Source organism: Cricetulus griseus, chromosome 5 (genome assembly GCF_003668045.3).
Source record: "Cricetulus griseus strain 17A/GY chromosome 5, alternate assembly CriGri-PICRH-1.0, whole genome shotgun sequence".
In the NCBI taxonomy this organism is placed as follows: domain Eukaryota; kingdom Metazoa; phylum Chordata; class Mammalia; order Rodentia; family Cricetidae; genus Cricetulus; species Cricetulus griseus.
Genome location: NC_048598.1, coordinates 127822821 through 127847391, shown reverse-complemented (window position 1 = coordinate 127847391; position 24571 = coordinate 127822821). Strand labels below are relative to the sequence as shown.

At 42.9% G+C, this 24571-nt stretch overlaps 1 protein-coding gene across 2 annotated transcripts in view; it reads right to left on the bottom strand.

Moving 5' to 3' along the window:
• Wdr89 (WD repeat domain 89) overlaps window positions 1-23894 on the bottom strand; it is a 37650-nt gene extending 13756 nt beyond the window's left edge. Inside the window, exon 1 of one of the 2 annotated variants that reach the window (XM_027418262.2) lies at window positions 23754-23894. In XM_027418262.2, coding sequence (XP_027274063.1) covers window positions 23754-23876 — 123 coding nt within the window. In that variant the 5' untranslated portion in view covers window positions 23877-23894. Of the gene's footprint in view, window positions 1-9025; window positions 9289-23753 lie in introns of those variants that run through there. The other variant, XM_027418263.2, reaches the window with a different exon arrangement.
• Window positions 23895-24571: the final 677 nt, after the last annotated feature.

Genomic DNA, 24571 nt, shown 5'->3' with positions numbered 1-24571 from the left:
GGGCTATGGAGTGTGTTCAAGGCCATCCTGGATATCTAATACCCCACTACCCAATAAAAAAATAAACAAAGACAAACAGCTAGGGATAAAGCTCAGTGGTGGGGCACTTTGTGGACTCCAGATTCAATCGCCAGTGGGGAGAAACAGTGGTGGGGGAACTGAGTCTTAGGCAGAGGTAAGAGAGAGAGAGAGAGAGAGACAGAGACAGAGACAGAGACAGAGACAGAGAGAGAACCTGCACAGCTGAAGCTTAACCAGAGTTGGGCGTATACCACACACTGCAATCCAACACTTGCGGAGTACAGGCAGGAGCACTTCAAGCTGGAAGCCAATCTGGATACACAGCAGATCTAGAAATTTATGGCCAGTCTCAGTTGTACGTATAATGAGATTTTGTTTTCAAAAAAAAAAAAAAAAAAAAGCAGAGTGTAAGTCGAGGTTGAAGAGGTAGTCTGGTCCAGGTTAGAGCTTCACAGACCAGAACACTCGAGTGTTAGAACCTGAGAAAGTACCAACAAGGATGGCAAGGAAGGGACACACAAGGAACAAGCATCTTAAGACTAAAATTCAGGAAGCTGAAGATGGAGGGAAGGTTCTAAGGGTCCAATCAGAGGCTCATAATACTATCAGGATTCTCCATAGCAACCTTAACAATCAAATAATGCATTCAAAATTTTTGGTCAAGGTGCTTTCTAATTTAGATATTTTTAAAAAGGTCTTTAAAAATAATCAAAGATTTTTAAAGATGTCTTATGTGCACACCTTTAATCCCAGCGCCTCCAGGGAGGCAGAGGCCGGCAGATCTCTGTGAGTTCAAGGCCAGCCAGGTCTACATAGAGTTCTAGGACAGTTAGAGCTAAATAGTGAGATCCTGTCTCAAAAAAAAAAAAAAAAAAAAAAGTTTTATGTATATGCCCATGAATGGTATGCACACTTGAGTGCATAGGAGGCCAGACACAACAGTTGGACCCCCTGAAGTTGGAGTTACAGGAAGTTGTGATCTAATTGATGTGGGTGTGGGTGTTATAAAATGGGGTCTTCTGGAAGAACAGCATAAGCCATAAACCATTGAGCCATCTCTGCAACCCCTAACTTAGAAATTTTTAATTGAATAAGTTAACAGTCAAATGTAAAACAATAAAGGTATTTTATACGGGGGGTGGGGGGTGGTGGGGGGGTGCAGGGGAATCCTGACTTTATCACCCAAAAGAAATTCTGGAGAACAGTTCCTTGTTCAAGAGCAAGGCCTGCATCACAGGAGGAAGAACACACAGAGAAGCCTGTTTGGCTAAGGCAGGCAGGACCTGTTGGAACTCAGAATACAGCATGGCCAATGAGAAAAACTATGGCCATGACATCTCAGGCCTGACATGATGATTATGTACAAGATGGAAATAGCCCACAGCTCAAAGAATCTAAAGTCTGTAGTAGACTAGGGTAACTATAGCAACAACAAAGCCCAAACCTGATTAGACTTCACAGCCTGACAGAGTACTTAAAAGTGTTCATTCCCCAGGGTAAATATTCTATTATTCTACACACTGTCCAGAATTCATTTTTAAAGAGAAGCAAGAGTCTTATGTGATGGCTCAGGTCACTAATCCCAGTACTTAGGATAGAGGCAGGAGGATCAGGAGTTCAAGGCTAAGTCTTAGTTGTTTTATTGCTGTAATAAGACACCATGACCAATGAAATTCATAGGAGAAAGATTTTATGGAGGGGGGCTTATGGTTTCAGAGGGTGCATCCCTTATCATCACAGTGGGGAGCAGGAGGGAAGGCAATGGCACTGGAGCAGTAGCTGAGAGCTTGATCCACAAGTATTAGGGAGTCAGAGAGCTGACTGACAATGGCATGAACTTCTGAAACCTCAAAGCCCACCCCTAGTGACACACCTCCTCCAACAAGGCCACACCTCCTTATACTTCCTAAACAGTTCCACCAATTAGGAACCAAGCATTAAAATATATGCGCCTATGGAGACCATTCTCATTCAAACTACGACACCAGCCTTGGTTATACATCAACTCAGAGGCCAACAGGGCTATATGAGACCCTGACTTTAAAAAGAAAAAAGAGAGGGTTGGAGATATAGTTCCAAGGGTAGACCACATGGCCTGGCTTTAAAGGATACTACAGCATAAAACAGAGCATTGTGGAGGAGTCCTGTAATCCCAGCATTCAGGAAGTAAAGGCAGGTGGATCAGAAGACAATCCAGCCAGCTAAATAGGTAGACTAACTACAGATCTTCCCCTCTCCCTCCACTTAATCCCCCAGTCTCATCACCAGCTCTGTAGGGACCACCCACTGAGGACTCTCCTAACTCACCGCCCCCATTCTTGGGGGATTATGTAGATGCACCTTGTTTTCCTCCCTTCTATGGACTTCCTTAGCACCCCACCCCAGCTCATCCCCATTCCCAAGTGTAAATTCCCAAAACCTAGTGTCTTAGTTAGGGTTTTATTGCTATGAATGGATGCCATGAGCACAGCAACTCTTATAAAGAAAAACATTTAATTGAAGCTGTCTTACAGATTCAGAGGTTTAGTCCATTATTATCACAGCAGGAAGCATGATGGCATGTAGACAGATACAGTGCTGGCGAAGTAGCTGAGAGTTTTACATCTAGATGAGCAAGCAGCAGGAAGAGAGGATGACCACAGGTCTAGTTTGAACTTCTGAAATCTCAAAGCCCACCCTCTGTGACACACTTCCTCCAACAAGGCCACATCTCCAATAATGCCACTCCCTACAAGTCTATGGGGGGTCATTTTAATTCAAACCACCCCACCTAGAAACACATTTTACCTGGAACCTCCAATGGCCACACTATCGGGATGCCAGAAGAATTTCTTACTAGGCAACACACAGCCACCACACTCTCCAACTACACATCTGATAGAGGGCTAATATCCAAAATATATAAAGAACTTAAACTAGTTATCAAGAATGCAATTAATTAAAAATGGAATACAGATCTAAACAGACAATTCTCAAAAGAGGAACTCAAATGACTGAGAAATACTTAAAGAAATGTTCAACATCCTTAGCGATCAGAGAAACAGAAGTCAAAATGACTTTGAGACTCCAACTTACATCCATCAGAATGGCTGACATGAATAAAGCAAGTGACATCTCTAGAGAGGATGTGGAGTAAGGGGAACACTCATCCATTGTTGGGAGTTCAAATTTGTACATTCACTATGGAAATCAGTGTAGCAATTCCTCGGGAAGATGGTAATTAATCTACCTCGAGATTCAGCTATACCACTCTTGGGCATGCACCCAAAGGACCCAAAGGACACTTCACCCTATCACAGAGACACTTGCTCAACCATGTTCATTGCTGCTCTATACATAATAGCCAGAAATTGGGACCTATATGTCCCTCAACAGAAGAATGGATAAAGAGAATGTATGCATTTACACAATGGAGTGATATGCAGCCTTTAAAAAGAATGAAATCATGAAATTCTCAGGGAAATGGATGGAACTAGAAAAAAAAAATCATCCTGAGTGAGGTATTCCAGACCCAGAGAGAAACATGGTATGTATCCATTTATATGTGGTTATTAGCTGTTAAATTAATGATAATGAAGTTACAATCCACTGAGTCACAGAATTTAGGTATTGAGTAAGGCACTGGGGGGAGGGCAGATAGATCTAGTTAAGAAAAGGAAATAGAATAGTTATGGATGATTGGGGGGGGCAGGGGACTGGAACCAGAGAATCAAGCTAGAGGGAATACAGGAAGAGACAACTAAACGTAAGGGCCATACTTCCTAAAATATATACAAATATAAAGGTGATGTAAATAAAGTTGCCAAATAATGAGGGAGACAGAGCTCCAACTGGGTATCTCTTGTCAACAAATGAAATTTCTAGTCTCATGGGAATTTCTAAATAACCTAGGCTATTGCCAAGACTACAGGTTGTTTTGTACCAATTGATGCAAGGTTGCACTGCTAAAGACAACACCTATACAACCCACTGAACACATAGAAGTTGAGTTGGTGCCTACATAGTGAAGACTCCTATGTTGTAGCATCTTTGGTACAGGAAGGTACTCTGCATGCTACCTAAAGAGAAACATAAACACAAAGCCAGCCACAAAACCTGGATTGGCAATGATGTCCTGCCTGCAAGACAGGCTAGTGTTAATGATAGCACAAAGCTTGTAGGAGTAACCAACCAATACCTGATGTATTAGTCAGGCTTCTCAAGAGTCACAGAACTTATGCAATGTGTGTGTGTGTGTGTGTGTGTGTGTGTGTGTGTGTGTGTGTGTGTGTGTGTGTGTGTAATTTATTAGATGACTTATAGGCTGCAGTCCAGCTAATCCAACAATGGCTAGCTGTAAATGGAAAGTCCAAGATCTAGTAGTTGCTCTGTCCCACAGGGCTAGGTGTCTCAGCTGGTCTTCTCTATATGCTGGAATCTCAAAGAAGTAGGCTGCAATGCCAGCGAAGGAATGGAGCTGACAAGGTGAGGGCAAGTAGGCAGAGAGCAACAGCTTCAGCTTCCTTCTTCCGTGTCCTTATAAAGGCTGCTAGCTGAAGGTGTGGCCCAGATCAAAGGTGTATCTTCCTACTTCAGAGGTCTGGACTCAAAGTGGATTCATCCACTTCAAACCAAGCAGAAAATCTCTCACAGGTGTGCCCTTCATAGCATTCCAGATATACAAGTTGACAACCAAGAATAGCCATCACACCTGATTTGACTTAAGGCCCACTCCACAAGATGGAACTGTTTGGATGACCAAAAACCTGAGGCTAGATAGTCTAGGGACCTAGGGTAAAACCAAATACTACTGGTCTTTAAAAAAAAAAAAAAAAAAGTAGCAATAAAATGAATCCTAATGACATTCTGTTATACTCAGTCAGTGTCATGCTCAGCCATCATCGGAAAGATTCCTCCTGTGGCAGATGGGAACAAATACAGAGACCTAGCCAGACATTATGCAGAGAATGAGACCTTGGAACACTCAGCCCTAAAAGGGGTTATCTCCATCAAATCCCCCCCATCAGGGCCCAGGGAAACCCATGGAAGAAGAGGTGGAAAAGTGTAAGAGCCAGAGGGCATAGATGACACCAAGAAACACAAGGCCTTCAAAGTAAACATGATCAAAGCTCATATGAACTCACAGAGACTGAGGTAGCATGCATGGGACCTGCATGGATCTGTATCATGTCCTTTGCATATAGTTTATGGTTTCCAACTTGGTGTTTTTATGGGATCCCTTAGTGTGTGAATGAGTGGGTCTCTGTTTCTTTTTTAAAAATTATTTCTATTTTATGTTCATTGGTGTTTTGTCTGCATGTATGTCTGTGTGAGGGTGTCAGTTCTTGGAGTTACAGATAGTTGTTAGCTGCCATTTGGGTGCTGGGAATTGAACCCGGATCCTTTAGAAGAGCAATCAGTGCTATTAACCACTGACCCATCTCTTCAACCCAGTGTTGTGGGATATTTGTTAGTTTTTTTTTTTTTTTAAGATTTATTCATTTATTATGTATACAGTTCTCTGCCTGCATGAATGCCTGAACTACATGCCAGAAGAGGGTGCCAGAACACAATTATAGATAGTTGTGAACCAACATCAGCTGGGAACTGAACTCAGGACCTCTGGAAGAACACGCAGTGCTCTTAACCTCTGAGTCATCTCTCCAGCCCTGGATATTTGTACACTGTGAAGATGTATTGCTGTGATTGGGGTAATAAACAGCTGAACAGCCAATAGCTAGGCAGGAGAGACAGGCGGAACTTACAGGCAAAGGAGGAATGTCAGGAAGAAGGTGGAGTAGCCAGCCGGAAATTGAGGAAGCAGGATGGGCAGTACAGAGTAAAGGTAACCAAGTCACGTCAAAGAATTAAAGATATGGGTTAATTTAAGTTACAAGAACCAGTTAAAAGCCTAAGCTAAGGCCAAGCTTTCAGAATTAGTAAGTCTCCATGTCATTATTTTGTGAGCTACTGTTTCTTGTGCCTTCTCTTAGGTTCTTTTCCTTCTGCTTGTTTTGTCCAATTCCAATGTGTTAGTTTTGTTTTATCATATTATATTTTATTTTTGTTCCTTAGAAGCTTGTTTGTTTTCTAACGAGACAGAAAGTGTGTGGATCCAGATGGGAAAGAAGGTGGGGAGAAACTGGGAGGAGGAGGAGGGGGGAAACTGTAATTAGGATATATTGTGTGAGGAAAAACATAATCTATTTTCAATGAAAGGAAGAAAAAGAAAAAAGTTAAAGGTCATTGTCAGCTCCATAGTTAAGTTCAAGGGCAGCCTAGTCTGAGACCCTATCTGAAAGGCAGGGTTGGGATGTGGGGGCATAAGATGGCTCAGAGAACAAAGGCCCTAGCCTCATCAACCCACCACCCTGAGCTCCATCTCAGGAGTCCACACAAAGGCGGAAGGGAACAAGCTCTACAATGCTGTCCTCTGACCTCCTCGGTGTGCAATGGCACACAAGGCCCCTCTGAATAATAAAAAACCAAAACTGTACAAGAAAGAAAAAAATACTTAACTATTACAAGGAATAAGTATTATCTTTATCTTTTTATCTAACTCCCAAACTGTTGAATAAATACATTATTGGAAGTAGTCTCAAGCAAGAACATTATGAATGAACCGGCTTCCCTTTTGGCAGCCATAACAGCCGAACATGTGCTTGCTATAAACCTGCCTTGGTCACGTAGAGGTCAGATGCCTGTCTCGTGACAAGGAACCCATTAGAAGTTAGTCACTAGAAAGTCAGATGCCTGTCTCGTGACAAGGAGCCAATCGGAAGTTAGCTGGTGGCGCTATGCTTTACGACCCTGGGTGTGCTTTACGGACAAGCGCACAGCAATGACGTAGAGAGCATAGCAACCACCCTGGGAGGGCCTATGGGCCATAACAACCAGTTGACCAATCAACACAGGGCAAGCCCTCCAAGCCTGGAAGCACACCAATCGTGAGCCTGTGCGTAAGCCTGTGCGTACCCCTAGACACTCCCCTTACGCTGCCCTATAAGATCTTTTGGGAGACCCAAGGAGCCGTCTTTTCTCGCCATCTGCCATGGCGGGTGGGTGAAAGACCCGAGCTAACATAGGGTTAGCTCATAAAACTACAATAAAGCCTCATGCAGTTTGCATCAAGCTTTCGCCTCCATTCTGTGTTTGGGGTGGCCGCCGTCCTGGACTAAGATTCTGGAAGCCTCAGCTTTCTGAGGGTCTAACAATTACACAATCAAATTCTTTTCCTACACTTATGAACCAGAAAATGTATTTAAGAAAAGAGATGTAGGCTAGGGGCTGGAATAATGGCTAACTGGCCAAGAGTACTTCCTTTTCTTACAAAAGACCTGAGTTCATTTCCCTGCACCACACAGTGGCTCACAACTGTCAGTAACTCCAGTTCCGGGGGGTCCCGGGCCCTCTTTGGAGGCCCCTGCAGGCACTGCACACACATCGTGCACTTTAACACATGCAGCACACATACAAACACATAAAACAACATTTCTACAAAGTTGCTGGAGAGACGGCTCAGCAGTTGAGAACACTGGCTACTCTTCCGGAGGACCCAGGTTTGATTCCCAGAATCCCACATGGTGGCTCAAAACCAGGTGTAATTCTAGATCCATGGGATCTAATGCCCTCTAACCATGTGATCTGGGCCTTTCCACATCAAACGTCAATCAAGGAGCTGCACCACAGGCCAGTCTGGCGGGAACATTTTCTCAATTGAGGTTACCTCTTCTAGATGACTCTAGTTTGTGTTAAGAAGACATAAAACTAGCCAGCATAACATGTAAACATAATTAGATACTTCCCAGGTGCATTCAGTGTCAATACTACTCTAAAATGCTACCCTAAGCAACCAAGCAGAAAAAACTCTATGTTTATGTTGATGATAAATGTCTACGGTTAATGGAGACTAAGATGGAGTGAGACAAGGCTTCTGGACGCTAAGGAGCTTTTAATCATGTTACCATCTCTCATGCAATAGGCAACTTGAGGGATAGTAGTATAGGGATGATCAAATCTAAGGCTTGCACATGATAAGTAGGCAAACCTACCAGTTAGCACAGTTCTTCAGACTAGGTAGAATTGTAGTCCTCTACAAACCGACTGCTAGTGATGCCTTCTTTTGCATTTATAGTAGAATCACTATTTAGTTAACACTTCAAGCTAGGGGAGTATCCTAAGAGTATGTTGAAATGTAAGTCAAAACAGTAAGTGGTGGGGCTGGAGAGATGGCTCAGTGATTAAGAGAACTTGCTGCTCTTCCAGAGGACCTGAGTTTGGTTCTCAGCACCCATATAATACGGCTCGCAAGTGTCAGTAACTTCAGCTCCAGGGAATCAGATGCCTCTGGCCTCCATGGGCACCTACACTCATGTGAACACATGCCTACATATAATTAAAAATACTAAAAATAAACTGGGCGGTGGTGGCAGCACTCAGGAGGCAGAGGCAGAAGCAAGTGGATCTCTGAGTTCGAGACCAGCCTGGACTACAAGAGCTAGTTCCAGGACAGCCTCCAAAGCCACAGGGAAACCGGGTCTCGAAAAACAAAACAAAACAAAACAAAAAAACCAAAACAACAACAACAACAAAATACTAATAATAAGCTGGGCGGTGACAGTCCATGCCTTTAATCCCAGCACTCGTGAGGCAGAGGCAATTGGATCTCAGTGAGTTCGAGGCCATCCTGGTGTACAGAGTGAGTTCCAGGACAGTCAGGGATGTTACACAGAGAAACTTTGTCTTAAAAAAATAAATAAATAAAAATAAATAAATATAATAGTAATAAATACTGGAAAAACAGTAGCTGGTAAACCTTTAAATATATGTAGTATTTTCTAATATGTCTGCAATAAAGCATTAAACATTTGTCCTTTATCATAAGATCAGAATCTAGTAAGTTCTAAAGTCACTTCCTGTCTTCTAAACATGGTAAAAGAGCTTAACAGAGAAACAAGAGAGGTGTAATTCTTGAACCATCCTGTAAACACCTGTTTTTAAGAGAGAAAAAAAAAACTTTACTTACTTTATAGATCTGATGTGAAGGAAACAATGACTGAAAACAATGCCCTACTGGTTGCCCCTCTGCTCCGCTCTCAATGGCTGGGTCACTTCAATACTTGCCTTCCCTGCCCGTGGTGCTGGTCGCTACTGCCATCTAGCAGCAGATGCGACAATAAGAGAATTCGGGGCTTACTCGGGATAGCACTCTAGTCTCCAAACACAGACTCACAGTAACAGGGGTTTCTGATGCCGGCTCTGACAACTGAAATTGAACTGAATTTTTCTCAGACATTTCTCTCTCCCTAGACAAGATAAATTACTTCCACCCCGTGAGCGTCTGGACTTTCGCCCCAGCTTGGATCTCTCCTCAAAATTCCAATCCTGTTACTCTAGAGCCTGCTTAAACCACTACACCTTCCTGTACATGCCGCCAAAATTTCAAATATATCCAAAATGGGCTTTCCCATGTTTCTATTAACTTCAAATCATACTCATCTAGGCTCTCAATCAAATCACCTTTGATAAAGGAAAAGACGAGAATAAACTAGTTAATGACTCCTACTGTGGAAATGGCCCTTGATGTCCACTTGAGTATTTACTTTTCCATTATCATCCTTGCTTCCTAGCTCCTAACACAGACCCAGGAAACACTTGATTTAGCCCTGGATGAATCCTGGACAAAGATAGCAAGATTACAAACACATGACAAGGAATTCTTACTTCACATAGGAGAAACACACACACACACTTTTTTTTTTTTTTTTTTTTTTTTTAACTAATTCACCAGTCTCAGGAAATCCCTGAAACTTAACCATATTCACAAGGCTCATCCCTCCCCAGGGTTATATAAGCAATAAAGACTGCTGAAGAGAGGAGACTTTCTCCTCCACAAACTGCTTGCATATGGTGCATTAACAGTTTTCATTAGTCAGCAACCAGGCTGAGGTAGGCTTTGCAATGATGTTATCTCTTAGCTGTGTCTGCCAGTTTCCACTCACTCGAAATCCCATAAGTAGCTCCAATAAAGGCACTGTCTCACCAAGTTGGACTTTAGTAGAATCATTACTTTGGTCTGTTGTGGTGCCCTGTTTGGACAGAATAAATACTTGTTTACATCTTCACAGGAAAAGTCTCACACAATGTGAAGGCCGACTTGGAATTCCTAGCAATCCTGCTGCTTCAGTTTCTTTAATGCTGAGAACAGCAGGCATGAACCACCACACCCAAACATATTTTTTCTTAAATACATAAAATATTAAAGAAGAAATAAAAATTGAGACAAAATCTCAGGATGTAGCCCTAGTCAACTTAGAACTCACTTGGTAGACAGGCTGGCCTTGAACTCACAGATAGCCAACTGCCTTTGCCTTTCAAGTGTTAGGATTAAAGGCATGTGTCACCACATGCAGCTAACAAGATTTTTAATAATGATAAATATCACAATAATTCTATTGTTGTTTCTGTATGAACTACAGGCATTAAATGAAAGTTTGAAATTACAAGTGACTGTACTTAATATCCATCAACATTCCAGTGGGTAAACTGTGTTAGTCAGTAAAATATTTTTTCAACAATAGAATTACAAAAAGGATTGCTATTCTAAGAATTCCACATCCTTTTAGTCACCTAGCCCCTACCCATACTTCAAGATTCACTTCAACTTCTACTGGCTACATAAAATTCTTATTAATCCTGCACAAAATAAATTTCAACTTCCTCTAAATATCAATACATTGATATTCATGCAGCAATAATCATATGCTAAGTAAATTGACATTAATTATCTGTATTTTACATATTTTTCATTGCCTACTAAAGAGTATAAACTTTATAAGGCCAGGAAAAACACTTTTCAGTTATTTTTTGTTTGTTTATGAGACAGGGTCTCACTATGTAGCCCTGGCTGGTCTGGTACTCACTATGTTTTCCTGACAAGCCTTGAACTCACAGCAAGCTTCCGGCTTCTGCCTCCTAAACACAGGGCTCACAGGTGTGTGTCACTACCTGGCTTCCAATTTTTTTTATATCAATCATTCTATCAATCTGTAGCTAAGTAACCCTACTTTCTGTGAGACTAGGAAAATACAAACACAAAATGTACTTGGTAAAGGAAAACAAGGAGACAAAGGTAAGAATTACTCACATATATGTAAAACAACGGCAGATTAAACAGGAAGGTTCACAAACCACCCTAAAGCCTCAGAAGAAGCAGTCTAACTCCCTTCCCAGTTTACTACTTAAGAAATAAATTAAAGCCGGGCGTTGGTGGCACACGCCTTTAATTCCAGCACTTGGGAGGTAGAGGCAGGCAGATCTCTGTGAGTTCGAGGCCAGCCTGGTCTCCAGAGCGAGTGGCGAGTGCCATCATAGGCTCCAAAGCTACACAGAGAAACCCTGTCTTGAAAAACAAAAAAAAAAAAAAAAAAAAAAAAGAAAGAAAGAAAGAAATTGAAAATTAAAAAGTAACATATTGATAAACCAACCACTATCACAGCTTTGAGAATGTCAGTTCACACCAACCTCCTTCATTCTTTTGGGTTTTTTTTTGTTTGTTTGTTTGTTTGGTTGGTTGGTTGGTTTTGTTTTATTTCGAGACAGGGTTTCTCTGAAGCTTTGGAGGCTGTCCTGCAACTAGCTCTCTTGTAGACCAGGCTAGTCTGGAACTCACAGAGATCCACCTGCCTCTGCCTCTGCCTCCTGAGTGCTGGGATTAAAGTTGTGCGCCACCAATGCTCTCCTTCATTCTTATAAAACTCAATGTCTTAGTTTGGTTTACTACTACTGTGATGAAACACCATGACCAAAGTAACTTAGGTAGAAAAGGGTTTTCTGGCTTCCACATCACTGTTAATCAGCAAAGGAAGTCAGGACATGAACTCAAACAGGGCAGGAGCCTGGCAGCATGAGTTGATGCAGAAGCCGTAGAGGAGAGCTGCTTACTGGCTTGTTCCTCATGACTTGCTCAGCCTGCTTTTCGACGCAGCCCAGACCCACAATGTGCTGGACCTTCCCATATCAATCAATAATTAAGAAAATGATGCTGGGCGTTGGTGGCTCATGCCTTTAATCCCAGCACTCAGAAGGCAGGCGGATCTCTGTGAGTTTGAGACCAGCCTGGTCTCCAGAGCGAGTGCCAGGATAGGCTCCAAAGCTACACAGAGAAACCCTGTCTCGAAAAAACAAAAAAGAAAGAAAGAAAGAAAGAAAGAAAGAAAGAAAGAAAGAAAGAAAGAAAGAAAGAAAAAGAAAATGACAGCTGGAGAGATGGCTCAGAGGTTAGGAGCACTGGCTGCTCTTCCAAAGGTCCTGATTCAATTCCCAGCAACCACATGGTGGCTCACAACCTTCTATAATGAGATCTGGTGCCCTGTTCTGGTCTGCAGGCATACATGAAGATGGAACACTGTATACATAATAAATATTACATCTTTTTAAAAAGTAAGAAAAAGAAAGTGTAACTTTTTTTTTTTTTAATGCGCTATAGGCTTGCCTACATACAGCCTGATCTTATGAAGGCATTTTCTCAGTTGAGGCTCCTTCCTCTCCAATGACTGTCTAGCTTGTGTCAAGTTGACATAAACTAGCCAGCACACTCCAGGAAGGCAGAAATGAAGAAGCTAAGGAATTGGTCAGGACTTCAATATTACACAGTTCTCTATCTGCAGGGAGCATTCAATAAACACTAATGTACTCTCTAGCTACTTCAAGAAACTTACCAAGTATTCAAAATGCAACTTTTATTTCACAAAAAGGATTGAAAATCTAAAATTTCCAGAGTGCAGTACTTTATAACATTATATTTTTATGTAAAATACAAACCTACACATTAATCATTTAAGATAAAAACAGCACAATGATTCATAAATTGCATTATTTGAGAATGGCTCAGAGGACTGTGCTAGTCTCAAATTCCTTTCTTAGTTCTGAATTAAGACTTAAAAATACTTTATAATCTTCAAGAGAAAGCTTAGAACACCTTCTAAAATAATTCAGTGCTACAATAAGGCTAGAAACAGCACCGATGGGGGGGAAAACATGAAAAAAATTAGATTCAACATTTATTTTCTTTCTTCTTTACTTGAAAACAGTTTGCTGTTATGCATGTTAACATTAGGTCTGAATACCACAGGAGGATCCGAGGAGAAGAAGGGCTCTGAGAGAAATCAGAACTGAGATTAAAAGATTAACAGCAGCCAACAATATAACATGGGTGAAGGAGAGACACGTACTCCAGTGGTATAGTCAACAGGGCCTCATACCCTGGAAATGACACCTCACCCAGGCTCACGCAAGCAGTTCATGAAACTCCCTGGGCTTCACACAGTCATGAAAAATGGAGGAGGGACCAGCTATAAGGAGGGAGTCTACAGGAGTGGGACAAAAGAGGACAATGGGCAAGTTAAATATGGCATAGCTATGTATATGGAAATGTCATGATGAAATCCATTAAGTATAATTAATGTATGCTCACAAAAATAAGCCAACACAATAGGAAATGAAGGAGCCATCCGGAGCCTTCCATATGAGCCGAATCAGAAGTATTACAGATAACAGGAGCTGGCTTAATGGGAAAACTCTGTTCGAGTTTTACCCTGGTTTACTTTTGAGGGAGGATGACTATCAGCAAATCTCAGATCTTCCCTGTGCCCTGTTTTAATTCCCACTTACGTTATTTACTGTTTTTTTGTGTGCATCACTGTTGTAATGTGTACCGAATTCTTGCTATATACCCTGTCCATTGTCCAACTATGGGTTTTTGTTTGTGTTTTTACTTTTTCTTTTCTTTCTGTTATTTTGTCTTTTGAGATGGGATCATATGTGATGCTTCAAACTTGCATGCAAGTTCTTGGATTACAGGTGTACACTACCACATCTGGGTGTTACATTTGCGCTCCCAGTTTATGATTCATGAGGTAGAGCTTAAAAGGAAAGGTGAAGCTGAACATGACAGCACACTTGCCCAGGATCGGGCTTGAAATCCACCAATCCCTGAGTTTTCCCCAGAGACAGGCTGCAGAACCCCACCAATCCCCAAGCAGGGGATCCCAAAACAAGTAAAAACATCATCAGCTTTGAGATATAATTAAAATTAGCAAGCCAGAGCAACAGTTGAGTGGGTAAAAGTGCTTGACATCAAGTCCCGTAACCTTTGATTCCCTAGGACTCATATGATAAAATGTAAAAATAAATAAATAAAAACCCCAGCCATCCAGCTACTTACACCACACCAATAATAACAACAAATAAAGTCAAGGGGGAGGAATTTTATTCAATTAACAGTGTTTGTCAAGTACAGGATTAAGCCCTTCAAATATTCACAACATCCTAAGAGGTGCTTATTGCTATTCAATTTCACAGCTGGGGAAACTGAAGCATAAACTGAGCAGTTAAAAATAAACAGACCAAGGTTGCAAAGACTCAGGGGTAAGCCAAGCAGTTTCACTAAAATTCTGTGTTCTTAACATCTAGCTGTGCTGCATTCAAAAAGTGGTAAGTTGTTGTTCTTTTTTTTTTTTTTTTACTTTGTTTTGAAACACAGTCTCATTATCTCACTATGCAGCCCTGGCTGGCCTGGAATTCATTGTGTACACCAGGCTGGCCTTGAACTCCAAGATTGGCTTGCCTTAGCCTCTGGAGTGCATCACCACACCCACCCGGAATTTTTTTTTTTTTCACACACCAGGGGGTTGGAGATGTAGCTCTGTGAAAAATCACTTACTCAAGAATCCCATCACCAGCACATCTAAAAGGACAAACAGTAGGATGGGGATGTAGTGAAGTGGCAGTGGAATCATTGAATGTGTATTAAGTCCTTTGATTCAATCTTCAGCAGCAAGAGAGAGCAATCGAGAAACAGCATGCACATTTGTGCCTGTATGAGTGTTCCTGTGTGTGAGTGTGTGTGTGTGTGTGTGTGTGTGTGTGTGTGTGTGTGTGTGTGTAAAAGAGAAAGAGAGAGATGAGGCAGAAGGAGAAGTTAGAAGCCAACCTGGATTACAGAAAGTCTGACAAATAAATAAATAGAGATTATAGCCCTCATTTATTTCAATATACTCCTACTTACACTTAATAGTCCTTGAAGACAAGTGTCTTTTCCCTCCTTTCCTTTGCCTAGCATTTTAAATCCTGAAAACCTGCAAAAATTAACTGAATATTAACTATTAATGTTAACTATTAAATAACTTTTTCAAACTTACAGAAAGATGAACACCCAGTGACTTTCAGAAAGATCTGGAATATGTAGTAGCCCTCCCTTATTCTTTAATTCTGTGCTTCATTTAACAGGAAGCGTATAAACTGCTGTGATATATAACTTGAAGGAATACAAGGTTCATAAGTATCCCTAGACAAGACTGACTGCCAGAGAGGGGAAAAGGAAAGGACTCGTGGATGAACACGGACATGCTCAGCAGAGCCTTCCTGCCCCATGGTCCTACTACTTCTGCCTCCCCTTACTTCAGGGACTGATAACATGTCTGTGATTCCAACACTCCAGAGGCTGAGGCAGAAGAATAATGAGTTCAAGGCTAGCCTGGCCTACAATTTAAGACAATGTTTCAAGGAGAGAGAATAGGGGCATGAGGGTATAGGTCTTTGTAGAGTGCTTGCCTGGCATGTACAAAGTCTTAGGTCCATTACCCAGCACCATGTAAAACCTGGTGTGATGATGAATGCCTGTAAACCCACCAGGTTATCCTGACTACAAAGTGAGTTTAAAGTCAGAGAAAGAAATGAGAAGCTGGGGTGGTAGTGGGGCATTCAGGAGGCAGAGACAGGTGGATCTGTGAGTTTGAGGCCACCTGGTCTACAGAGATCCAGGACAGTCAGGGCTGTTATACTATTAGATAGAGAAACCCTGGAAGAAAGAAAGAAAGAAAGAAAGAAAGAAAGAAAGAAAGAAAGAAAGAAAGAAAGAAAGAAAGAAAGAAAGAGGAGGGAGGGAGGGAGGGGGACAGAGACAGAGGAAGGAAGGAAGGAAGGAAGGAAGGAAGGAAGGAAGGAAGGAAGGAAGGAAGGTAAAGAAAAAAAAAGAAGCCAGGCAGTGGTGGTCCCAGCACTAGTGAGGCAGAGGCAGAGGCAGGAGGATCTCTTGAGTTTGAGGCCTTAAAAATCCAGAGAGAGAGGGGCCGGGGGGAGACTGGGCAGTGGTGACCCACACAGTTCTTGCACTTGGGAGACAGAGGAAGGATTATTTCAGGAAAAGAGAGAGGAGAAAGGTACAGTCTAGCCAGCCTTTGATGAGACATGCCTGCATAAGACCCTATTTCAAAAATAAACAAATAGTTTAATAGAAAGGGGTTAAGGATGCAGCTCAATGGTAAAACCTTCTTTCTTCTAGCTGTTTATTATGACACATTAACAGTTAATAACACTGAATAAAGTTAATGGGAAACATTGAAGAGACTCTGATTAAACTCTGCTTGTCAGGTCCAAAAGAAGACTGGGACAAAGAGCTAACTGTGGTGTCCATCAGTATACCAAAGCGCATGCTGCCTCTGGGCTCCTCTTAATAGCACATGTGCATGTACCGTCTCCTCTCAGCTCTTCTCACCTACCCCCATCCTAAATCCTAGCCTTGCGTCCCTTCCCCCAGTTTCTGATTCTTATATAATCCTGCTATTCTGGCTATGCTTTCTCTTTCCCCTTTGCCTTCTTGGTCTCTTCTACTCTTCATTCTCTCTTTGCCCTCATTGTCTTCCTCTCTGGCACTCCCCCCTCCCCCCACCCTCAGGCCTGGTAAGGTCTACTCCCTTGGAGTTGTGATGTCCTCATTTCATTCACTACTCAGCCAGGAAACAGAAAAATGTGTCTGGCAGTTTCTGCCTGTAAACCCAGACTTCATTGGAGCAAAGGACAAGTAGCTTTTTGCTGTGGATCCAATAGCAGCATGGGTCTAGCTAGCATTAGCCTTAGAGGGGCTTTGCACATTAGTGTTGTCTAGAGACATCTAAATAATAGAGAATTTATTTATTTTGGTTTTGGTTTTGAGACAAGGCCTCTCTATGTAGCCCTAACTAGCCTACATCAGGTTGGGTCTTGCGCTCACAGAGCTGCTTGTTCTGCTGGGATTAAAGGTAAACACCACTGTGTCCAGCACAAGGGAGAATTTAAAGGATTAAGAAACTAAGGACTCAAGCCGGGTGTTGGTGTCGCACGCCTTTAATCCCAGCACTTGGGAGGCAGAGGCAGGCAGATCTCTGTGAGTTTGAGGCCAGCCTGGTCTACAGAGGGAGTGCCAGGATAGGCTCCAAAGCTACACAGAGAAACCATCTCAAACCCCACACCCAAAGAAACTAAGGACTCTTTGAGGCCAAATTATAAGTAGTTGGTTAGATGAGCCACTGTCTTGTCTTAAAAGACTGCTAGCACAACAGATCAAGAGCTAGGCATACAGCCAGGTTAGTTATATGTAGCCATGCCAAAGACTTCTAGCCAATGGAAAGTGAAAAATAATGTAGGCCACTTCCAGGCCTGACCCACAAGGAACTTCTCTCGCATGTGCTTCTCCTGGTCCTGTCCCCTCCTAATCAAACCAAACAAACACAAATCTTTATGAAGTTTTTATATAATGAATGCCAATACTTATTCCCATGCACCTATATTTGTACTTAGCAAAGCAAACCCACATCTTTCAAAAACTATGAATTCTAGCAAGAGAATGTCTTTGTGTGAAGATAGGGGAAAACTCTGAAGTCATCAGAGTTGCTGGCTTTTTTTTTATATATTGTTTTGTTTTTGTTTTTTTTTTTGCTGAAAGATGACCAGAATCCAGTTCTCCATAAAGCCTACTGTATATTGTTAGGAGCAATAGGACCCAGAGGTTTGAAGTGGTTGGGTTTTGTTGTTACTGTTTTGGCACAGAGTCTCGTGTGCTCATGTTGCGGTCAAATTCAATGTGTAACTGAGACTAGGCCTTGAACTCTGGAGCTTCCAGTTTCCCTCCTCCCCTCAAAATCCCGCCTTCCCTGTGCCATGCACTATCACTCTGAAACGTTCTGGTTGTCTGAATGGCTGGTTTCCTTATCATAAATTCCCATCACCTAAGATCATGCTACTTAAAGAGGGAATATATACAAAACCATGACTGCAGTAAACTGGGAAAGAAGCCAAGGAGTACATCGCAATCTTTCCCAAGAACAGTAATGTTATGATCTCATAAATAAATAATTCAAAATGGCATCAATCAGAATCATCAGGAACTGACTGCAAGTCATGTGAATTCTTAAGGTGGGTTAGAATCCAATGACACTTCTCTAAATGATTAATTCTAGTTTTTTTTAATATTTATTTATTTATTATATATACAGTGTTCTGCCTGCATGTGTCCCTGCAGGCCAGAAGAGGGCACCAGATAACATTACAGATGGTTGGGTGCCACCATTTGGTTGCTGGGAATGAACTCAGGACCTCTGGAAGAACGGGCAGTGCTCTTAACCCCTGAGCTATCTTTCCAGCCCTAATTCTAGTTTTATAGCAGAGGATTACTCAGTTACTTCTGCTGTTCAAGAGATGCTCAGTTCTCTCACAGCTGTTGGAAGTCTAACTTACCAGTTCCCTAACACACTTTTTCTGTTAAAAGTCCCTATTGCATATTCACTTCCATCACAGAGGGTATTTCACCCATCAGAGCCTTTGTGGAGGCCTGAGTAATGGCTCCCAAAGATACTTAAGTCTTACCAGCCTCCTAGGATCCATCAGCGCTCCTCATTATGACAAAAAAAAAAAAAGGCTTCACATATCTAGTTAAGCATCTTGAGATGGAGCGAATAATTTGACTATCTGGGAAGGCCCTACATATCACCAGTTTCCTCAGAAGTGAGAGGGGAAGGAAGGAGACTTCATTACAGAGAGGAGGTAGATGGTGATGGAAGCAGCCACCAGAGATGACTGTCAGAAGCAGGAGCTACATACTGAGTCTAGCAGGATGGTCCACACATGTAATCCCAGTACCTGGAAGCCTAATGCAGGAAGGTTACCATGCATTCAAGGCCAGCAGGGTGAAATCATCTTTAAAAGGAAAAAAGAGCCACAGGCTAATGGATATAGACAGTCACTAGAAGCCGGAAAAGGCTAGAAAAACACACATCTTCCTGTGAGAGATCCAAAAGGCTTTTGATTTGATGGGGATGTCTTCTATACATATGTTTCTGTTATTGGTTAATGAATAAAGCAGTTTGGCTAGTGGCCAGGCAGGAAGGATCGGCAAGGCTACCAGATGAGGAGAATCCTGGGAAGTGTAGGCAGAAAGGAGTTGTCATGTGAGCCCGGAAGAGAGGATGAGAGTCAGGCCTCCGGTAAGATAAGACCATGCAAAAATACATAGATTAGTAGTTATGGGTTAATAATTAAGACATCGATAGGCAATAAGAAGCCCAAACTACCAGCCAACAGTTTCATAACTAATACAGTGTCTGTGTGTTCATTTGGGGCAAGGTGGTTGCAGAACCAGGCAAGAAATGTTGTAACATTTGATACCTTGACATTAGCCCAGAAAAATTTTTAGATCCAAGTTGAAACATAATACATTTGTGCTGCTTATTTTTACCTAGGTGCACATATTTATGTATGCCTGTGTGCTCGTGCCTGAAGAGGCCAGAAGCAGCTTCATATCTTCTGGAGCTGAAATTAAAGGCCTTGTGAGCTTCCCAATGTGGTGCTGGGAAACAAACTAGTGTCCTCTACAAGGACAGGAAGCTTTTTTATTTTTTTCTGATAGGGTTTCTCTTTGTAGCTTTGGCTGTCCTGGAACTCAATGTCCGTCGGGCCTCTGCCTCTGCCTCCAGAATGCCAGGATTAAAGGCGTGCACCGCCATACCATCCTATGCAGAAAGCATTCTTTTTTTTTTTTTTTTTTTGCTTTTTCAAGACAGGGTTTCTCTATTTCTCTATGTAGCTTTGGAGCCTATCCTGGCACTTGCTCTGGAGACCAGGCTGGCCTCGAACTCACAGAGATCCACCTGCCTCTGCCTCCCGAGTGCTGGGATTAAAGGCATTCTTAATTACTCAGCCATCTCTCCAGCCCCAAGTTTATGCTTTTTTTTTTTTTTTTTTTTTTTTTTTCCAGACACAGTTTCTCTGTGTAATAGTTCTGGCTGTCCTGGAACTCACTCTGTAGACCAGGCTGGCTTCGAACTCATAGAGACCTGAGTGCCTCTGCCTCCCAAGGGCTAGGATTAAAGGCCTGTGCTACCTCTACCCAGCTGCTGTCTGAAGTCATTAAATTTGTGGTGATTTGTTAAACAGTCAATTGAGGCCAGGCTAAGATAAACAGTGAATTCAGGACAGCCTGGGTTATAGTGTAAGACTGTCTCAAAAAACAACAGGACCAGTGAGATTACTTCTAACAACCTACATTTGAGCCCCTGAACCTACATGGCTGAAGTAGAGAGTGAATTCCCAAGTTCACCTCTGATGTCCACAGTAGCAGTATCATGTCTGTCTGTCTGTCTGTCTCTCTCTCTCTCTCTCTCACACACACACACACTAAATATAATATTTAAAAACAGAAAGTTTAGCAGTGATGTGTATATAATCCACTCTATTAATCTAAACTAGCATGAAATGGTCCCATTTCAGAAATACATATATTCTCTTTTTTTGTTATCAAGTAAATAACTCCACAGAAATCACTTGAGCTGAGGATGTCCTTCAGGTGATAGTGTGCCTAGCCTGCAGAAAGCCCTGGGTTCAATACTCAGGACCATGTAATATGGTAATGGGGGTACACACCTGCAATCCCAACACTCCAGAGCTAGGGAGGTAGGAGGATCCTAAACTCAAAGTCACTCTCAACTATATGGTGAGCTCCAGGCTAGATTGAGTGCCATAAGAACCTGGGTATTTTCTTCCCTTTGTTTTTGTTTTTAAAGAGACCACTGAAAATGTAGGGCTTGTATTTTGTTTTTAATTTTCTTTAGCATCAAAGCAAAAAAAGCAATGCCTTAAGCTTCGTGTGGCGGCACTAGGTTTTAATCCCAGCACTCAGGAGGCAGAGGCAGGTGGATCTCTGAGTTCAGGCTAGCCTGGTCTACAAAGTTCCAGGCCAGCCAAAAACTACATAGCTTGAGACTCTGTCTCAAACAACAACAAAAGCAATGTCTTTAGTTCTATTTGTAATAAATAGAAGTTGTATCTGGAATTGATGGTGAAATCCTAGAATTCCAGCATTTGACAGAACATCAAGTTTTCTGAGTTCTAGGACTGCCACAACAACACAGAGAAACCCTGTCTCAAAAACAAAACAAAACAAAAGACCTTAAGAGGAATACATGGATACGCCTGGAAAGGGGAAATGAGATCTCCAGAGTAAGGGGGACGGGGGAAGAAGGGAGAATGGAAACATGAGGGATTGGGATGCTTGTGTTGGGGGAGGCACTGAGAGGGAGAGCAATCAAAGAGATATTGTGATAGAGGGGGCCATTATGGGGTTAGGGAGAAACCTGGTGTCAGGGAAACTCCCAGGAATCCACAACAATGACCCTAGCTAAGACTCCTAGTAATACTAGAGAGAGGGTTCCTAAACTGGAACCTTCTCCTGTATTCAGATTAGTGACTACCCAAATTGTCATCATAGAACCTTCAGCCAGTAACTGACAGTAGATGCAAAGATCCACAGCCAAGGACTGGGCCAAGCTCCAGGGGTCCAGTTGAAGAGAGGGAGAAAGGATTATATGAGCATGGGGGTGGGGTCAAGATCATGATGGGGAAACCCACAGAGATAGCTGACTCTAGCTCCTGGGAGCTCACGGACTCTAGACTGACAGCTGGGGAGTTTGCATGCTAGACCCTCTGCATGTGGGCGACAGTTGTGTAGCTTGGTCTGTTGGTGGGGCCCCTAGCAGTGGGATCAGGACATATCCCTCCCTGGCAAATGAGATCTTTTTTTTGTAACCTATTCTCTATGGTGGGATGCCTAGCTCAGCCTTGATGCAGTGGGGAGGAGCTTGGTCCTGCCTCAACTTGATATGCCACGCTTAGTTGACTCCCATGGAGGCCTTACCCTTTCTGAATGGAGATGGAGGAGTGAAGGGGGGGGAGAAAAGAGGTGGGGGAGGGAAGAGGAGGGGAAACTGTAGTTGGTATGTAAAATAAACTTTAAAAAATTTAATAAAAGTGGCAGAATATAATCATGACTGTAAACAAAGACACAATTACAAAACTGCACTTCTGGGAAATTAAAGAAAATTAGCAAGTAATATGGGCTGAGTCACTTTTGCCTTATGTTATATAAAGTCTAAGGGAAAAATACGAACTAGACATTTCTCACTATGTTCACTGGGTAATAAATACAGTCCTGAACTTGATAGGCTGGTAATCCGTCTACACAGAGGTATGTCACATTTAGTGTTCCCAGGCTGCATGCTAACAGTCCTATCCTGTGCAAATGCCATTAAACAAGCAGAAACTGGTGTAGTTGACACCAGTAATGTACACTGTAAGTCCATTTTTTCATTGGATTATCAGAACACTAAGAAACAATCTGGTACTGATTTTAATCGTGCAGTTGAAGCTGAGGTTCACACAAGCAAAGTTAGGAACCAGACCCTCAGTCAGATGCATTTCTACCAGTTCACCTTATCTGGACAACAATAATTAACTGATTTCCAAGTACTCGGTTTGGATTTTAAAATAATTTCAAGTTAGGAAAGAAAACAGCAGTGCTTGGCTAGTTGTACCATCTTTTTATTTTACATTCATGGAAGCTGAATTACCTCAATTTAAGTAAAGAGTTAACTTAGATGAGATAGTTAATATATAATTTTTTTTTCAAATGAAGACAAGGATACTGACATCAACTATCTCGGGTGCTTTTGTTGTGGATTAAGTGTGTGTGTGTGTGTGTGTGTGTGTGTGTGTGTGTTAACTTAGATGAGATAGTTAATATATAATTTTTTTTTCAAATGAAGACAAGGATACTGACATCAACTATCTCGGGTGTTTTTGTTGTGGATTAAGTGTGTGTGTGTGTGTGTGTGTGTGTGTGTGTGTGTTAACTTAGATGAGATAGTTAATATATAATTTTTTTTTCAAATGAAGACAAGGATACTGACATCAACTATCTCGGGTGTTTTTATTGTGGATTAAGTGTGTGTGTGTGTGTGTGTGTGTGTGTGTGTGTGTGTGTGTGTGTGACATCAACTATCTCGGGTGTTTTTGTTGTGGATTAAGTGTGTGTGTGTGTGTGTGTGTGTGTGTGTGTGTGTGTGCGCGCGCGCGCACGACAAAGTCTCCCTAGGAAGCCTTGGCTGGCCTGCAACTCAGAGATCCTCTTGCCTCTGCCTACCAGTCAGTGCTGGGATCATAGGTGTGCACCACCACACCGGGCCAGCACCTAGCTCTGTGGACTAGACCCGACATACAAAAGTCACTTCGCATAGTAGCTGGCATCACAACATATAGAGTATTGCTTGGCTTCACGTCCCAAGTGAAAAATCTGCTTTCTGACAAGGATAAAGGCCAGAGCCGGGAAGTGGGTGTGCAATCAGTTCGAGGAAGGGCAGGCATGAGCGAGCAGGAGCTACCCACCCTTCATCGAAAACCGATGCAGAGAAAGCGTTCAGGTGGCGTGGGCCACACAGCCTGACACTAGAGTCCCACTCGGCCCCCTATGCGCGCACGTGTTCCGCCTTCACGCACCACCCACTCCCCTCCGCGCTCCCCGCCCAGCGCGTTCCACGAGCATCCCGCACGGCGGCTGCCAGTCGAGAGAGCTGCCCGCCCGGGATTGTCACACAGCCCAGCAAAAGTACCTCAGCAACAATCCCCACACTGGAGCTGGAGAGAAACCACGCTCTGCCCTCCGCCGGCCGGATCTCCGCCCTCCGCCCCTGATTGGGTAAAACCATAGAGGAAGCTGAAGCGGATTGGTCCATAGCAACGGGGCGGTCCACAACCGCGGGCGCCAAAAAAAAAGCCGGAGCCGCGCGGCTTCGCTTGCTACCTTCCGATTGGACGAGGGCAGGAAGCCTGCGCATGCGTGACTCAGCCGACCGGGAGCGCCGTACAACACCGCCCTCTAGGTCAGGTTAACGGAAGTCCCTGCGACCCAGCTTCCTGGATGTGTGGCCAATAAACGACGAGAACAACGACGAGTTCCGCCTTTTCGTGCGGATGTGGTTTTGCCGGTTTCTTTAAGATGACGCTGTTGCTTCCAGCGCTTCCTTCTCTTCCTCAGAAGGGAGCGGGAAGTTGTGACGCAGACTAGGGGATTTTTAGGGTTTGGTAGACATGAGGTAACCACGTGATCACAAAGCCTAGCGGTACAGGCCGGTGTGAAAGCGGTACCCCGATTTCACTCCTGCACGGGTATGACTGAAGGTGACAGCAGCTCTCCCCTTGTCAGGGATAAAATAGTTACTGTTTTGCCTCGGCCCCAGGGGACTCTGGGTTTTATGGCCCATGATTGTCTGGTCCTGTCTCATCCTCGCATTGCTTCGTTGTTGGTTTTTAGATTTATTTTGATACAGGGTCGATGTTCCAACTGTAGTGGAGCCCATGACATCTGCCCCTTCCAATAGGGGAATGAACTCATTCTTGTGCACGGGGAAGCCCAGAATCTAGATTTAGG